Source organism: Zophobas morio, unplaced genomic scaffold (genome assembly GCF_036711695.1).
Source record: "Zophobas morio isolate AGI-343-1 ecotype UQ-CSIRO unplaced genomic scaffold, CSIRO_AGI_Zmor_V1 ptg000009l, whole genome shotgun sequence".
Lineage (NCBI taxonomy): Eukaryota > Metazoa > Arthropoda > Insecta > Coleoptera > Tenebrionidae > Zophobas > Zophobas morio.
The window spans coordinates 9,801,545-9,817,408 of NW_026972114.1; the positions used below are offsets into that span (position 1 = coordinate 9,801,545).

The 15,864-nt window shown below is 35.1% G+C and overlaps 1 protein-coding gene across 3 annotated transcripts in view; it reads right to left on the minus strand.

Moving 5' to 3' along the window:
* Nucleotides 1–15,714, minus strand: part of LOC135125834 (casein kinase I) — a 35,733-nt gene extending 20,019 nt beyond the window's left edge. For 2 of the 3 annotated variants that reach the window (XM_064051550.1, XM_064051549.1), the window contains exons 1-2: nt 15,220–15,714; nt 14,640–14,746 (exon numbers count right to left, since the gene is read on the minus strand). In XM_064051550.1, the coding sequence (XP_063907620.1) occupies nt 14,640–14,746; nt 15,220–15,342 (230 nt within the window). In that variant the 5' untranslated portion in view covers nt 15,343–15,714. The remainder of the gene's footprint in view (nt 1–14,639; nt 14,747–15,219) is intronic. The other variant, XM_064051551.1, reaches the window with a different exon arrangement.
* Between the last annotated feature and the right edge of the window lie 150 nt (nt 15,715–15,864).

A 15,864-nucleotide genomic window follows, 5' to 3' on the forward strand; every position in this document is an offset into this window, starting at 1 on the left:
GAACTATGGATTATCAACAATCGTTTTCAGGAAGGATAAAATTAAAACAAACGTCATGCAACAAGATAGCGCAACTGTCAGAAATATTCAGTGACTCAGCAATTGTTTTTTTTTTTTGTTAAAAGTTCATATTCGTAATTAACGACAGATAACGGCTATTTTATGGTTTTAATACACATGTCCAGACAGAAATAGCGGATTTTATATTTCTCTTGTAATTTGTATGTTGTACGTTCCATTTTTTAATATCAGCTTTTAACAACGTCCAATCCTTATATGGTGTCTTCATAATCGGTGGCAAGCCATGTGATCAGTTAATATTGCTAATTTATGGAAATTTCTGTCGATTCGCTTGGTTGGTTGCCTATATTTTTAACCACTAATCTTAGGAGCGTTCATATTCAGGTATAACCTAAAAAAGACGTCAGATGGTCGGTATCAAAACGACTTTTTTTTGTTTCATTTTGAAATTTTCAAGTATCATATAACTTACAACCGCACTTTATATTGTTTGGGTGCCCATACCAAGCATTTTCCCCACTTAAAACGTAATTTTTTCCAATGAAAAATATTTCCTTGCTTTTTCAAATTGTTACCCCTGACTTTAAAAGTTATGAACCATTATGAAACATTAATATGATAATCGACTTTAAATCTGAAGGATTTTTAAGCGGCTATAAATTTAAAGGAAAAAACGAGGACAATTCATGTCCCTACTTCACAATCTTCTTGTTTTGAAATGTCTACAGTATTTTCTCTACTACAACTGTATAAAACAATCGAAACGTGATTACTTTGTTTAATAATAAATTTTGTTGCGATATTTAGTTACAAAGTAACTGTCTACAAAACTGCAATGCTGAGAAAAGTATTTATCAAAACAAATATCACATTGTAAGTTTGACATTTGAAAATGACCAGAATTTCATGGTACTTCAGATAAGATAAGATCAAAGAAAGTTTTACCTTGAAATTAATGAGGAAAAACTACTTAGCAACATTTTACGTACTTTTGATACTTCCAAAAATTTCGTAACATTTGTTATTAAATAAAAAACATTTGCAACGGCAAAATGTATGTTATACTAGTAAACTATACACAAGACTGCGCTTAGTTTTCCCTTCATTTATCACTAACAGTTGTTAAACTAAAGAATTTATATCAAAAAATACATCCATATTAACTACATATTACAATCACCATTATGTACGTATTTCTTTTGTCTGCCCCATTTTTGTTACAATCTGATTAACACTCACAAATTCTTCATCTGGATAAAGCACACGTAACACCACATTCATCTATACGCTGTTCATACCAAATTAAAGATGACGTCATTAACTTTTTCATGTGACATTTTTTAAATTTGATATACACATGGTAATCAAAACGCTCTATTCTTATCAAAGGGAATGTACATTGATCGTTCCTAAGATAACATAAAATATAAATCGATTCATAGGTTCATTTTTTTCGGAAATTAGTTCCCTAGAAAATTTATAAACCCAGTTGGTCCCTAATACATACTATTTTCAGACACTGTATTCTCACTGTGTTCTACAGCACAAAAAATACCGTATAGTTAGGTCGACTAAATAGTGAACATTAACTTTCTATTATTAAACCGCTTAGGAATATGATCATAATAATTTACAACCCTGCTTACCTAAAAGGAACAAAGATTTTACGAATCAGACCGACATGAACACATTTTAGGTTGTAATGGTCACTGGCAATAGGAAACAGGCAGGTGTTGTATAGTAAACTCAATTGACTTGTTTACTTTGTCTAACAGTATAAGAATTTTATGGATTCCCAACGTTAATTCGTTGGCAACAAGAAATACCTGCTATCAAAAACCTGAAAAGTATGACATACAAATATATTTCTGTTTCATGTGTATCTAGTCACGTCCGTACTGATCTCCAGCACCAACTTCAAGACGATTTCTAATCATTTGTGGATCTTAAAATTCTATAATTTTTTTTTTGAATTCCCTAGATTTTCTACGCTGTTTTTCTCTCCATAATTTCGTTCCCTGTGCATCAGTTTTTAGAAAATATTTCTTTCGTTAAACGTATTTTAAATGATTTCTCTCTCATAGATTTGTGTTAGATTTTCGTTCACTACAAACTCCGCTACAGTCGGTTCCACAAATCGCGTAAATCCAAGGTCACAAAAGTCAAACTTGTCCACTCTCTATTTTGATATATCCGCCAGGAAGAGCAACACTTTTAATAATCCTCCAATTTTTTACATAACGCAAAACATAAAGAAACCTTCACACGGCGAAAGCAACAGTCGCTTCCTCCACGTGCCGGTCGTGACCTAACCGATTGCGTAAAAAGTCGAGAGGGCAGGCAGCCGCCTTGCAGATTTCGCATCTTCTTTTTCTTCTTCCTCCTCTCGACTTCTTTTTTGTTTTTTTCATTCGCCAACCGGCAGTTGTTCCCAACGATGCAAATGAACGAAACGAGTCCGACAGGTGGCGCGGTCCTAGAGGTCAAAACCCGAATTAGACGAGCAACGACAAAACATAAAACAAATAACCACGAAACAAAAGTGTGACACTTTTCCGTTTCGCGACCCACTTGTGTGGAAATCTTTCATAAAATCGGATCGTCGTTGGCGTTGTGAAAGTGACGACGACTGTGTTTTGTTTTCGTTCGACGGTAATTGCCAATAGCCAAATAAAAAGAGCACGAAACTGTAATACCAGTCGATCGACGTTCGACGTTCGCGAACAGCAACGCCTTTACGGCATGACCGCACGTCGTACGTGATTAAGTGTGTTATTTAACGGTAAAACGTCGGACGTACGCCGCTGACAGTGGTTCGGTCTTATTTTCGTTTTAGCCAAAGAGAGAAAGTACGTGGGTGTACATTGTTATTGTCAAGTAGTATGAAGGGGGCTTAAAGGTCGCCGGCCGTTAATTAAACGCGTAAATCCAAGTTGCCCGGGCACGATTTTTCCGGTTCGGTGGAGACGTGTACACGTCGCACCGGAAAATTGAAAAATTGTGGAAAAGTCAAACGCCCCCGCACGTAGTTATTGAGATTTCGGGGTGGAGTGGATGACGTCAAAGCTGAGATTACTTAAAGCAGCTATTCGCTCTTTGTATAAGAACTGGAGTGCAATTTCGAAACCGAAGGGGGGATTTGAAGTTCGAGCGTCAGCGAGTTTTGTAGACACTCTTCGCCCACTCCTGCGATATACCCAGTACACTTCTTTTAATTCAAATTTAACACATAATCACTACGGCATTAACGATCAGAATACACCACAAAATTACAACATGCACCAATATTCTGAATACTGATTTGCTATTTCAGGTGCATACATTCCACAAATTAACAATTGATTTTGCTATCACGTTTTAAGTTTGTGAATTTATATCGAAATCGAAAAATTTTCTTCGTCTATTAAAAAAATGTTACAAGTTTTAACTTTGTAATTACAAATCAAAATAATCCTTAAAAAAGAAAATCCCATAATAAAGACAATGTTCACGATAAGCATGTAGAACATTTCGATCAAAATATTGCTGAACAACGTTACTAAAGAAGATGGAAAGTTTTAATGCTTCTTGATTACTATCGACCTCATTTTAATTGGTATTTCTGTTTAATTGGTATTTCTGTATTTGCATATATATTATCAATAAAACTTTACTCAAAATCTATGGTGTTTAATTTTGAAAAAATAAATTCAATCATTTCTCTGAAAGACCTGATGTTCTATGTATTTTTCCTGGACAGCGTTCATGGTAGAGAATAAAAAGCTCATCCCAAAAAATAAAAAGTTTTCATTTTGTTGCCTAGTGTTATCATTATCAGTAACAAACTACATTTAAAAGTTTTACGGAATATAAATCGACTTCATTATGTAATCGGTTAACTCGTAAAAAAATTACGTTATTAAACTGAACTTTAAAAGTCGAGAATTCAAATTACACGCCAGAACACCTCATAATTACTAATTCGATTTCGCGTATTCGTGTAACAGGAAACGGTAAAATTAAATCTGAAATGCATGCACTGATGAAGTGCTTTATAAAATCATATGGTCAGGTTGAATAATTCATTCGCAATAAACTGACAACACCATTTTCACTACAATCACTGATTTTTTGTCCAGACAAATAAGGAAAGTTCATTAAAACTTTTACTATGAAACAATTCAAATTGACAAATCAACCGTAGGACCATCTAGTTGGCCAAGTTCGATTATATACTTGTTCATGGCACTGCCATTTAAGAACTAGCATGAATTGTTCCGGTTGTTTTTAGCAAATCGTTCGTCACTCAAGATAGGTCGAATAAAAATATCATGGAAAAAACTAAACATTAACAATAAGACACTAAAAAGAGCGTGTGTAGCACCAAATATTTTTACTAACTTTAGCAAGCCACAGACGGGTCAAAATTTTGTGTAGGTATTAGGTTATAGCCCAACTCAAATACCTTGACTGACTTAGGCAACAAAGGACTAAAGTAAGCATAAATAATCACTCAATGGTCTATACAGATTCATAAGCAGACTGGAAAAAACACAGGTACGCGACCAACAATCAAGCGGTCTTTGTTCGTAGGTACAAAATTCTAACTCATAGAATGGAGATTTTTGTTAATAAATCCATACAGAAGATTATTTGCCCATTGTATTTTATTGACGTGCCGTGGAAATATTTTTGCCCCTGTTTGAACAGCCCCACTTACAAGGGAGGAAACCAAGTTCGACAGCGTTCGTGGTTCTCACCACTATAATATGAAATTTTATTTCAAATACAATATAAATAGGTACCACTTAGACTGTCTTAAAAATTGTTTATCTTATCTCCTCATTGCAACATCATGAATCTTTAGAAAATATATTTTTTCACTAGCAGCCTGCACGCATGCAAATGTCGACTCATTTAGTGGTAGCAAATTCAACTTTTGCTACCACGGGTTCAAAAAGAAAAATTGAGGTTATGTACGCAATGTTTGATATGATTATTTCTTAAAAAATGAACAAATGTGTGCTACAAACATTACTTGAGTATACGCATGGTAGTTGGTAGACGGTAGAAGATAAAATGATTAACTCAGCGACAAGTATAAACGGTTTTCTTTGTGTTGAAGATTTAGACCAAGTTTGATTAGAAATCAAAACAAAATCACGTTGCGTCAAAAAATTGAACGTTTATTTTTCAGTTTATTGTCTTAGGGTTTCTACTAGTGAAAAAAATAGTATATTAACCACGGTTGCAAAGCCACTTCTAGGCCTCGCACTTAGAGCCCTCGACACTGCGCGTCTCGGGTTCTAATTTGCGCTAGGTCTAGAATGCTTGGCTCTGCAACCTTGGCTAATAATATACTATTTTTTCACTAGCAGCCATGACGCATGCAAATGTCGACTCATTTAGTGGTAGCAAATTCAACTTTTGCGACCACCGGTTCAAAAAGAAAAATTGAGGTTATGTACGCAATGTTTGATGTGATTATTTCTTAAAAAATGAACAAATGTGTGCTACAAACATTACTTGAGTATACGCATGGTAGTTGGTAGACAGTAGAAGATAAAATGATTAACTCAGCGACAAGTATAAACGGTTTTCTTTGTGTTGAAGATTTAGATTAAGTTTGATTAGAAATCAAAACAAAATCATGTTCCGTCAAAAAATTGGACGTTTATTTTTGCAGTTTATTGTCTTATGGTTTCTACTAGTGAAAAAAATAGTATATTAACCACGGTTGCAAAGCCACTTCTAGACCTCGCGCTTCAGAGCCCTCGACGCTGCGCGTCTCGGGTTCTAATTTGCGCTCGGTCTAGAATGCTTTAGAGGTGGGACGGGTAGTAACTATTCGTTACAAAGTATTCGGTACACGATGAGATCCGAACTACCGAGTATCGAAGTTGAAAAGTAATCGTTACTATTCGTCAATGATTACTGCTCATTTCGTGATTTCGAGTATGCATTCTGGATTCAAATACTAAGGAATCAAGAACCGATTGCCGAAATACCGAGAACTACCGACCTACTAAACCTATAAATCAAATACTCTTATTTTTATGTACTAACACTTCGCTTTCAAGTTGAGTTAAATGTTGAATATAGAAAAAGGAGTAAGTTAAAAATAATGCGGCATTTTGTTAGTTCAGGCCTTCGGGCCTAACTCTTGATTACTCTCTAACAAAAATTTAATGAAGTATTTAAAGTTACTAAATAATAAGTAAGTTTTCTTGTTTTTGTTTTTTTTTTTTATTCTATGTAATATTATTTGATTTATTTTTGTATTTTTTTACGATTTAAATATATTTTTTGTATTATTCCAGAAATTATTAGATATTTTCATACCGCAATAAAACCAAACCAAAGCGAGTTTCATTGAGTAATCAATACCCGAAGTAACGATTATAAATAACGATTACTTTTTTAAAAAGTAACGAATACGTACGAGTACACCAAAGTAACGATAGTTCCCATCTCTAGAATGCTTGGCTCTGCAACCTTGGCTAATAATATACTATTACCAACCTAAATTTCTATTGTGTCGTATTTTATTCTTTATATAAAAACAAATATGTAGTTACTTTTTTCATTTATGTATAATCATTGTTTTAAATTTAACCTATTGTTCCAAAAACAGCAATAAAAATATATAGTTCGGATTCTGAAATAATGAACATTGACCGAATCATGTATTTACAGTCAGTATTTATCTAAAAACTCTTGACATCGTGAACAATGCTTTCATACTCATCTCTGATCATCGTGTTTAGTCACTTTATTGAAAAGCAAACTGAAGCTCCAAAATACACAAAATATTTACAAACTTGTTCATCAAATGTTACAATTATTATTTTGTACCTCACTTAAAACTTGTTAATCTTAAGTAATAGATATTATAACTGTGACATGAAAAAGAACGTATTGTCGACAAATCGCTATCACTTGCCTTGAAAGTTTTTTACTAGAACTACTTAGGTTATAAATTATTATTTTAAAATCACACTGATCAAGCAAAGTAGGCAAAATATACAGTTCAGTGTTTGTAGTAGCAGAACCCTGATACAGTCAAAAGAATTAAATTACATATTTATAATTTAGCAAAAAAAAAAAACTAGCTGACGGTGACTAGTAAATCAATGTTAAATTATAATCACAAAATCGGTATGATCATATGTTTACTGCATGTTTAATTAATGATCAAACTATAGGAAAAAAAAACAAATAGAAAATTAATCACGACCCTTGATACAAATCACAATCATTCATTTTTGATTCTTTTTTTTAAATCTGATTTTTGTCCAACCCTGATAAAAACCATAGTAATGACCAGTACAAAATATATCGTTATATAAATTTTCCATTTTAAACATGTTGTAAGTTTCATGTTGTGAAAAGAAGTCTACACATATTAAAACAAAAAGGAAAATATAAGCCCGCCCACCCGCCCTGTCTCAATTCTGATGATTTTTTTATTCGCCGTGAACCAGGGGGGCGGAGCTTGACTGCAAAATACTTATTTCTTTACAAAAAATTAAGAACATGTTTTTGAGTCTCGTGTTCAAAGAAAACCATGAATAGTAAGAAAAAAAGGCCGCCCACCCTACCTCAAGTGTGATGATTTTTTTATTCTTAGAAATCATCACAATGGAGATAGGGCGAGTGGGCGGGGCTAATATTTTGCCTTTTTTGTTAATATACGTTGTCGTCTTTTCATAACAAGAAACTTAAAACATGTCTAAATTGTAAATTCTTGTAGACAAATATGGGTCTTGCAATTAAGCCCCGTCCCTCGATCTGACAACGAATGAAAAATTCATCACAATTGAGAATTCAGATCGAGGCGGGTATGGGTGGGACCTAATCTTTGGCTTTATTTTTTCCTTAATTTACATATTATTCTTAAACAACATTTTTCTTAATATGTGCAGACTTATTTCGACAACAAGAAACTTAAAACATGTCTAAAATGGCAAATTTTTGTAGTAATCCACTTTTCTTCTACAACCCCTTTAAGTTTATAAATGACAATTTTCAGCTTTAAAAGCAACGTTAGCGGGAACAGCAACTACAACTGGAACTTCAACGTCAACAGCAAGTTTATAAATCCCACTTAATCTGTCAATTTTGGACTTGGGAGAATGGGACACAAAAATGGAATGACATGACATGTATATTTGGTTGCATTGAAGGTAAGCGAAGAAAAATGTTGCTGCTTCGGTGAGAATCAAACCACACGCCACCCGCTTGCCGGGCTGGTATCCTGACCACTAGACCACGAGGCCGCTTATCTTTCTCCGCTTACCAACGTGTTATTGTGCCACCACAGCATAATTTAATTTTAAACGTAATAACGATAAAATATAAATTATAATAATAATCAGAAGATTTTGTTCGATTGTGGCTTAATTCATAATTACATTCATCTATTTTGAGGAGACAAATTTATTTAAATCAAACAAATTTCTACGTTCTACATTCTTTAGCTGTATAAACATAAGCACCCGAAGTTAAGCATATTATTATTAACTGAGAGGTCATTTTTTCCCGTTGGTTATCTGCTTTAAATATATTTTACATTGTCCATACTACCTAAACTGCTACCAGTTTACTTTGATTTCAATTTAAAATTGATCTTGAACTACAGGACCAGACACTAAATGTGCGAGAACCGAAATTGGGATGAATTCATCGTAACGCATCTGAGTTACTTCGAGTACACTTACTACATCGTTACTGTGAATTTTTATGGACCGGAAGCCTTCCACATACACTATTATAGTTGACCCAGGAGAATAAGGAAAGGCTAAAATTATAAATCATACCGACAAAGAAACTCGTCGAAGTAATTACATAATTTAGTAGCACCAAGTAGCTTTGGCCAAATATCTATCTGCGATTAGATTAACATCCTTTTATTTATAAAGAAGTGGGTGAGGTAATCACAACACGTGCCGTCCATGAGATTGGGAATGTGAGAATACACACATTATTTAAACCCGACGGGTTTCTTTGTCGTTATGACTTGTAAACTTTGGTCAAAGTTTCTTATTCCGGCGAGTCGACTTTAAAAGGGTATACTCTAGTAGCAGTTCTACAAACATTTCTAATCATAATATATAGTCTTGCAAATTATGTACCGGTTTTAATTATGGTTTGTTAAAGTCGGACCTTATACCGAAACAATTAACAACCCTAACAATATGTGATTAGGATAATACTTATTTATCTCACTTGGCTTGTACCTAAATAAAACTATACAGCCCTATTACCGGATAAGAGTCACGAGATAGAAGTCAAGTTATCGAGGTCCGACTGTACATCCGCTTCTTAAAAATTCAATACTACAGTACCACGACAAGGAAACGAACTCGGCAACGTTGCCACGACTATTTTCAGCTCACACAGCTAGTTCGAACGCGCTGAAACTTGCAAACGCAATTCTACAGGTGGAACAATCAACCAATCTTCAAGAACAATCCTCTAATAATTCAGCAGCTTCAACAACCGACGAATCTTCAAACCCGGAAGCACGACCGACTTTTTTCGAATCACACTCAATCTGCGGTTTCCGTTCTGCGCCCATTTTATTACTTAACAACATTCGACTTTCTAGGGCTTAAGTAACCATAAAAAAAATCGGCTCAGGCGATCAACGGTTGTTTGGAGCACCTGACGAGACACACGTTGCCACGTTTCCTCTCTTCTGATTACTCAGCGCGGCGAAATGATAAAAACCGTCTCATCCTTCGACGAGCACGTCTTGATATCGCGACTGTATTTCAACAAACCGACACGTCAATGTTGCCCAAGAGACAACCAAGGTTGAATTAGGAAAAAATTTTCGTTTCGAGATGAAATTGCAGAAAATTGTATAGTTTGCGACCTTAACTTGTTTGGGTTGCGTGAAATGTAAAACCGTACGAATGCGGTAAGACGCAACAAAGAGAGTTTTACAAGGTTTCGAGTCCTTGCAAGTTGTTGAACAATGAACGGTAGGAAGAGATTAAGTGACGGCGACGTTTGCAAGTCTGGCGGCATGTTTTGGTTTAAGACAATGAGAACGCAGGCTAGAGGGGGGAAGAGGTTAATGAATTAGAGACACGTGGTACTTGTTTTCCGGAAAAGTTAAACGAATAGTTCACATAAGGAAAATATTTACGTGACTCAGAAAAGTGACCATTGTCGTACACAATTACTTAAGTGATATATAGAAGGCCGCCAGTTTTTTTACACATTCGTTTTGCGTTCGGCGCCATTTCAATTTCAAAATTTGACTATAAAAAAGTTCCTTGAGACGGAAATATTTAAAAAAAAACTCATAAAATTAATGTTCCTGGATATTGATTATCAGTGAGTAGTACAGGTGAACATCAATGGCACGTTTTCAAGCAAACGAATTGCTTTAAGTTTATTTTTTCCGGATTGATATAAGAATGAATTTTTGCGCCATCAAAATATTAAAAGCGCATGACACTGCCTTGTACTCTTGATTCGTACAGTACTGAAATCCTTGGGTAGTAAAAAATCACGACGTGATTAAAGTGCGTCAAAAACAACGTCATGTTATATGGTTATGACTTTAGTGATAAGATTCCAGATAATGAAACGATAACTATAATTTTTTTATTACTGATAAAGTTACATTGAAGTTATGCTAACACACAAAATCCAACAGTACAACATCCATGCTAAAGAAAAACCCGAACTGCTAGCTCTTCAAAAAAATTAGTAATTCTTTATTGAATTTGTTAGTTTTAAAATTTCGAATAATTGTGTCTCAACAAATACAACTGTGTACAAACGACACTTGTTTAACATACAAAATTGAAACTTTCAAGACTAATATTATAAACAAACTACGAACTAATCATTTTTATTAAAACATTTTTTATACATACACATATAAACTGATTGCTATCCTCGCTATTTAAAAATTTAATCTGCATGGCTATAATGAAATAATAAGCTTCAAATTCCGTTCAAATGCATAATCAACTCCGATCATAATGCCTGAGGTCAGCCCCAAAAACGCAAACGTAGCTTATGAGTTTAAATTTATTTTTATTTTTTTCGAAAACGTGACCATCATTTTCTCGTTGGTCATAAGTGACGAAACCAATTAAACATTGCATAATTTGTGAGTCCAATTCAGAAATCATATTTGCATAATAATTCCAAGTACACATTTTACACATATTTTTTGTTAATTTGTAAATCTCGCTGAAGAAATTTAGAACATGTATAAATTTGTAAAATTTCGTATTTCATTTTTTCAAATAGACCAATTTTGTTCTCAAGAGCAGAAAAATATGTTTGAAGTAATTCTAGCATCGTGATAACAAATATAATTTTTTTATCGGGTGACTAAACAGACAAGCGCCCCGTGCTTTAACTGTCAAGGAATGTCTGCCTAAATCTCAGAAGTCTTTTCTCGAATAAGAACTAAGCGCAATGAAGAAAAAACACCAGTTCTTTGATTCTGTGACAATAAAGTATGACTAAAAAAATGATCAACTCGTCTAACCGAACAATTGAATCCTGTTGTTTGTTGTCTTCTGCTCATGGAAATTGGAACAGCTTTTTTCATCCAGCAGGCGCTGGAGAAGTGTGGTTATGGCACCATCTAAATGATAGAGAGGAGTATCAGTTAACAGGTTATCCACTGCGATATTGTTTTACGTCACTTGCCAAAATGTCAAAATAGCGTCATAAACGACTGACTTTAATATTCAATTAATTTAAATACACGTGCTACAAAAATTCAAACACATTTTATTTATACATTTTCACATCAGAGAATCTTCTTCCTTGAAAGAACGATAATTTTCTAAATAATGCAAGTGTAGTAACAGTTACTAATTTATATTTAATGATGATAATAGGAAGAAATATGAAGAGAAAAGCCATAATTAAGGAAAAAATTGTGCGAATCTTATTCCTTGAATGTGTTTTTTACTTTCTTAAACTAATCTTACAGAATAGCAATTAAAAAGGTCATCACTTACGGCCAGTGGGAGGAAAATGGCCACTTTTCAATGTATGTTACTTTAAACATTTTTTTTTTTTCAAATATTCTTTTCATATCTATGGATATAAATGTTTTCTCTTTCCTTGTTAATTATTAATTAATTATTATTCATAATTACTATACATTAACCTCTAAATTCGAGGATTTTTATGAATTATGACACCCTCGAAACCCAGAAAACATTGGCGCCAACCACAAGCGCAAGGGTCGGAGTTGATAATGCGACCTTAAGTACATAAAGGGCACTGTCTATGGATTTATGGAAGCAACGGGTTCATTGATTTTAAATTTTCGATGACTTAAAAATCCTTCACCCGAGTTTCACTCGGACGAAATTATGCAAGTTTTAAATTTCTAAAATGCGGAGATTATTTGCAAAACGAGAGAGTAGTTTTTGGTATTTTGCATTAACAACAAAAATGTTCATCGTGACGGCTTCAAACTCTGTTACAACAAAAGCATTACATTACATAACCTATACAATTGTACACAACAAAAACCTAATACCCACTTTTTGAAAATCGAAAGTTTAACCAATTTCTGGTTATTTTTGATACATTGGGTAAAAATTTCGAAGTGACTAATATAAATGTAACCAAAACTTCTGAAATTCCAATCCACTTCAACGAATTATCTTTAAATTTATCTAAAAGATCAACGATTCACAGCATGATAAAGACCACCGTTCTGAGAAGTACAACAAAGTTAAAATTAGTTGGATTCTTAAAACGTTACATTCGCTAAAAACTTAACCGGACTCTGTATATTCCATTTAAGGTGATTCAATACGGCGTCATATTTTACCGTAAATTTCAATTTTTACAGTATGAGATATTTTTACCACAAAATTGTGTCAACCGGCTGTTAAATGTTAAAAATATTTTGCCAAAGCATTTAATAGTATGAAAGGCGTGATGTCATCGACGACTTAAATCTTTTGTGGCACCAACAGGACTTAAGTAAATTGTCTGAGGCAGTTTGCGCTTCTTATTATAATTAAAGTAAAGGAACTGTGGAAATAATTACAATGATGGTACCCACCTAAGCGTGGCTAAAATTTAACCACTTATGTACAACCCGTCATTACGAAAAAAATAACACAGTAGTCATCATTTTTCTATAATGATGTTAACAAGCTGAATTAAAATTTAATGACAGACTTAACTTTTCACGAATATCTCGAAACATGTTTCATATCGTTCAGAGTGGTTATTCTTAACATAAATATTTTAGAAAACTGACGTATCCGAGGTTGAAAGCTTTCTGATTTTATCATTTTCGTAAGACTAACTAGTAAGACAAAAGTATTAATTATTATTTTAGTAAATGAACATAAATAACTCGATGAAGGTTGACGAATGAATGATCAAAGTTTAAAATTCCCCATATTACAATCACACGTTATCGTGATTACTAATCCCACCAAACCTAAAATAATCGCTTGCATAAATAAATCTTGCAACAACGTAACAACGTGCCTATCACCACTTTCCACCGCATCATATCCTCAAAGCGAAAACTATAGAACTGCATATTTCCCTCCATTAAAATACAATAAGTGTAAACACATCGATTAATAACGGCAGACAGAGCGTCCAGAAATAGCCCTTGTTTGTTTTTTCCTTATGAATCACGTTATTGACAACTTATAACCAATTATCAACAATCCCGACTAAAACCTAAAATTTTCCCTCTTCAAAATAAATCAAAACAATCAATCATCGGCGAAACTCGGCGGCGACTTGCGAAGGCGTGACTCATAAATAATTAACAACACCAACAACAAAAAAATACAAAAAGTTTGTGTAACGGTCCGCAAGCAAACTCTCAAACAATCAGCGATAATTAACAGACACTGTTACTCAGGCAATTTTTCTCGACTAAAGACGCCAACTTTGCAAAAAAAGACGTCGGCAAATAGAGCACGACATGATAATCAAGATGAGGCGACTTTTAGGAAGAACCGTTTCGAAGAACGATCACCTGGTTTTGTAACGGAGTGAATCATTCGGGTAAAGCTCGCTGCGCTCGCTTGCGATTATAAGGCGTCCAGCAGTCGCAATCTTTGCTCATGCTTTTTTAATCTTTTGAGATAGTGGAAAATCGTTGAGTAATCAAAACAGTGTTATACAACAGTGTAATTAAACGAAGTAGAAAATGGGTCAAGATAAAAACTATTGCTAGAATCTCCACTAAATTCTACTTAAGACGGGAAACCGAGCTTGAGAAATTGTCGTCGTTGGGGTTTTACGTATCACTTAAATAGGCATGAATCATTTTCCCCGACAATGATAAGACTTGCGTATATTTGGTGTCTTTGTTTTCGGATATCTGTTCATCGACACACGTAAACAAAACATCAAAAACAAAAACGAGGTCCGAAATTCGTATGAGGTGATTATGTGCGGTCGTTGAAATTAAAAGCATTTCATAACGTAGGTGTATGTTTAATGATGAAACTGAATTTCATTACTACCTCGAGTAAGTTTAATAAGCTGTTTTTTTTGGCGAAAAATGAAAACATGTAGAGAATGTTGTGGTGTAAGTAAAAAACTGGTCACAACGCTCCCATCTGTCAAAAGCTATGGTACCCAAACATGGTCAGCTGGCTCACCTGATATGTGGTATTCCTATGCCACCATGTAGAATTTTGTATAATTTACTTTCATACAGAAGTTGTGGATGTCTTGCTCTAATAGATTCGAGTTTAACTGCCACTTCCTGACAAACAGAAAAAGACAAAGTTAATTGCAATCAATATGTGTTTGTGTAAGGGGGTGAAACCCATCAAGACCCCCCATAGGTCGCCGCGGGAGCCTTTTTCGCGCAGTGTCCACAATGTGGGGGGCAGCGTGGGGGCTCTCGGCCCCCTCGAAAGGTCAAATTGGCGTGAAAATTGTGAAATGTGTCGCAACAGAGGCCCATATCCTGGTAACGTAACCTACTTTTGCACGGTTGCAAAACAAAGCTCATTGCGATCGCGGTGGTTTTGGGGAGTTTTATTAATACAGTCGGAGTTGGAGGAGCGCGTTTGGGGGTTTCTGGAGGAGAAAAATAGAACGTTGGAGTAATGGCTGCCATTGTGGTTGAGGTCGGACAGGTTTCGTGTTTTTTCGAAACAAAGAACCGACTTAGGTTAAGACGTGTCTTGGGCGGGTGCGATGGGGGTCTTTCTCGCATTTTCTGGCATTTACCTCTCCGTTCGTGATGTTGATGCCCAGGTAGATGTCCCCGAAGGAGCCACTGCCGATTTTCCGAATTAAGCGATACTTGCCACCAACTATGAACTCCGTCTTGCCGATGCAATGCGACGCCATTTTTATAACAATTTTAAAAGTCTTTTCGCGGTCGGTTCAGCAATTTGGATGCCCGTTTGTTGGAATTTCACACACAATAACTATCACTTGTTCCACCAACACGCCGACATATTGGTCTGACTGATCGCTTCTGGTGACGTCACGGTGCTCTGCGGCCTCTTGCGGACGGAACGGGAACGAAGCAAACGAGGGGATCGTTTCGACGCTGGAATTTTACTTCTTTGACTTTGGGCTTCGTTGGGGCACTGATTTGCACTGACGCTGAAAAAAACTGAGCCACACGCACCGATTTGACTGACGGGAACACACGGGAATTTACACCGAACCGTTACCACGTTACCGACCGGACTGACAGATCGTGGTTACGGAGCTACGGATAGGCAGCGCTGCGAAACGAGAGGGAAACGCAGTAACCGTCAAAATGCGGAAAAGACAGCGCATCTAAAACAATCAGATGATTGTCATGCGATCATGACGTCACCGGAAAAATTTAAGTGCTTTGCAGACGCATTCGCCATATTG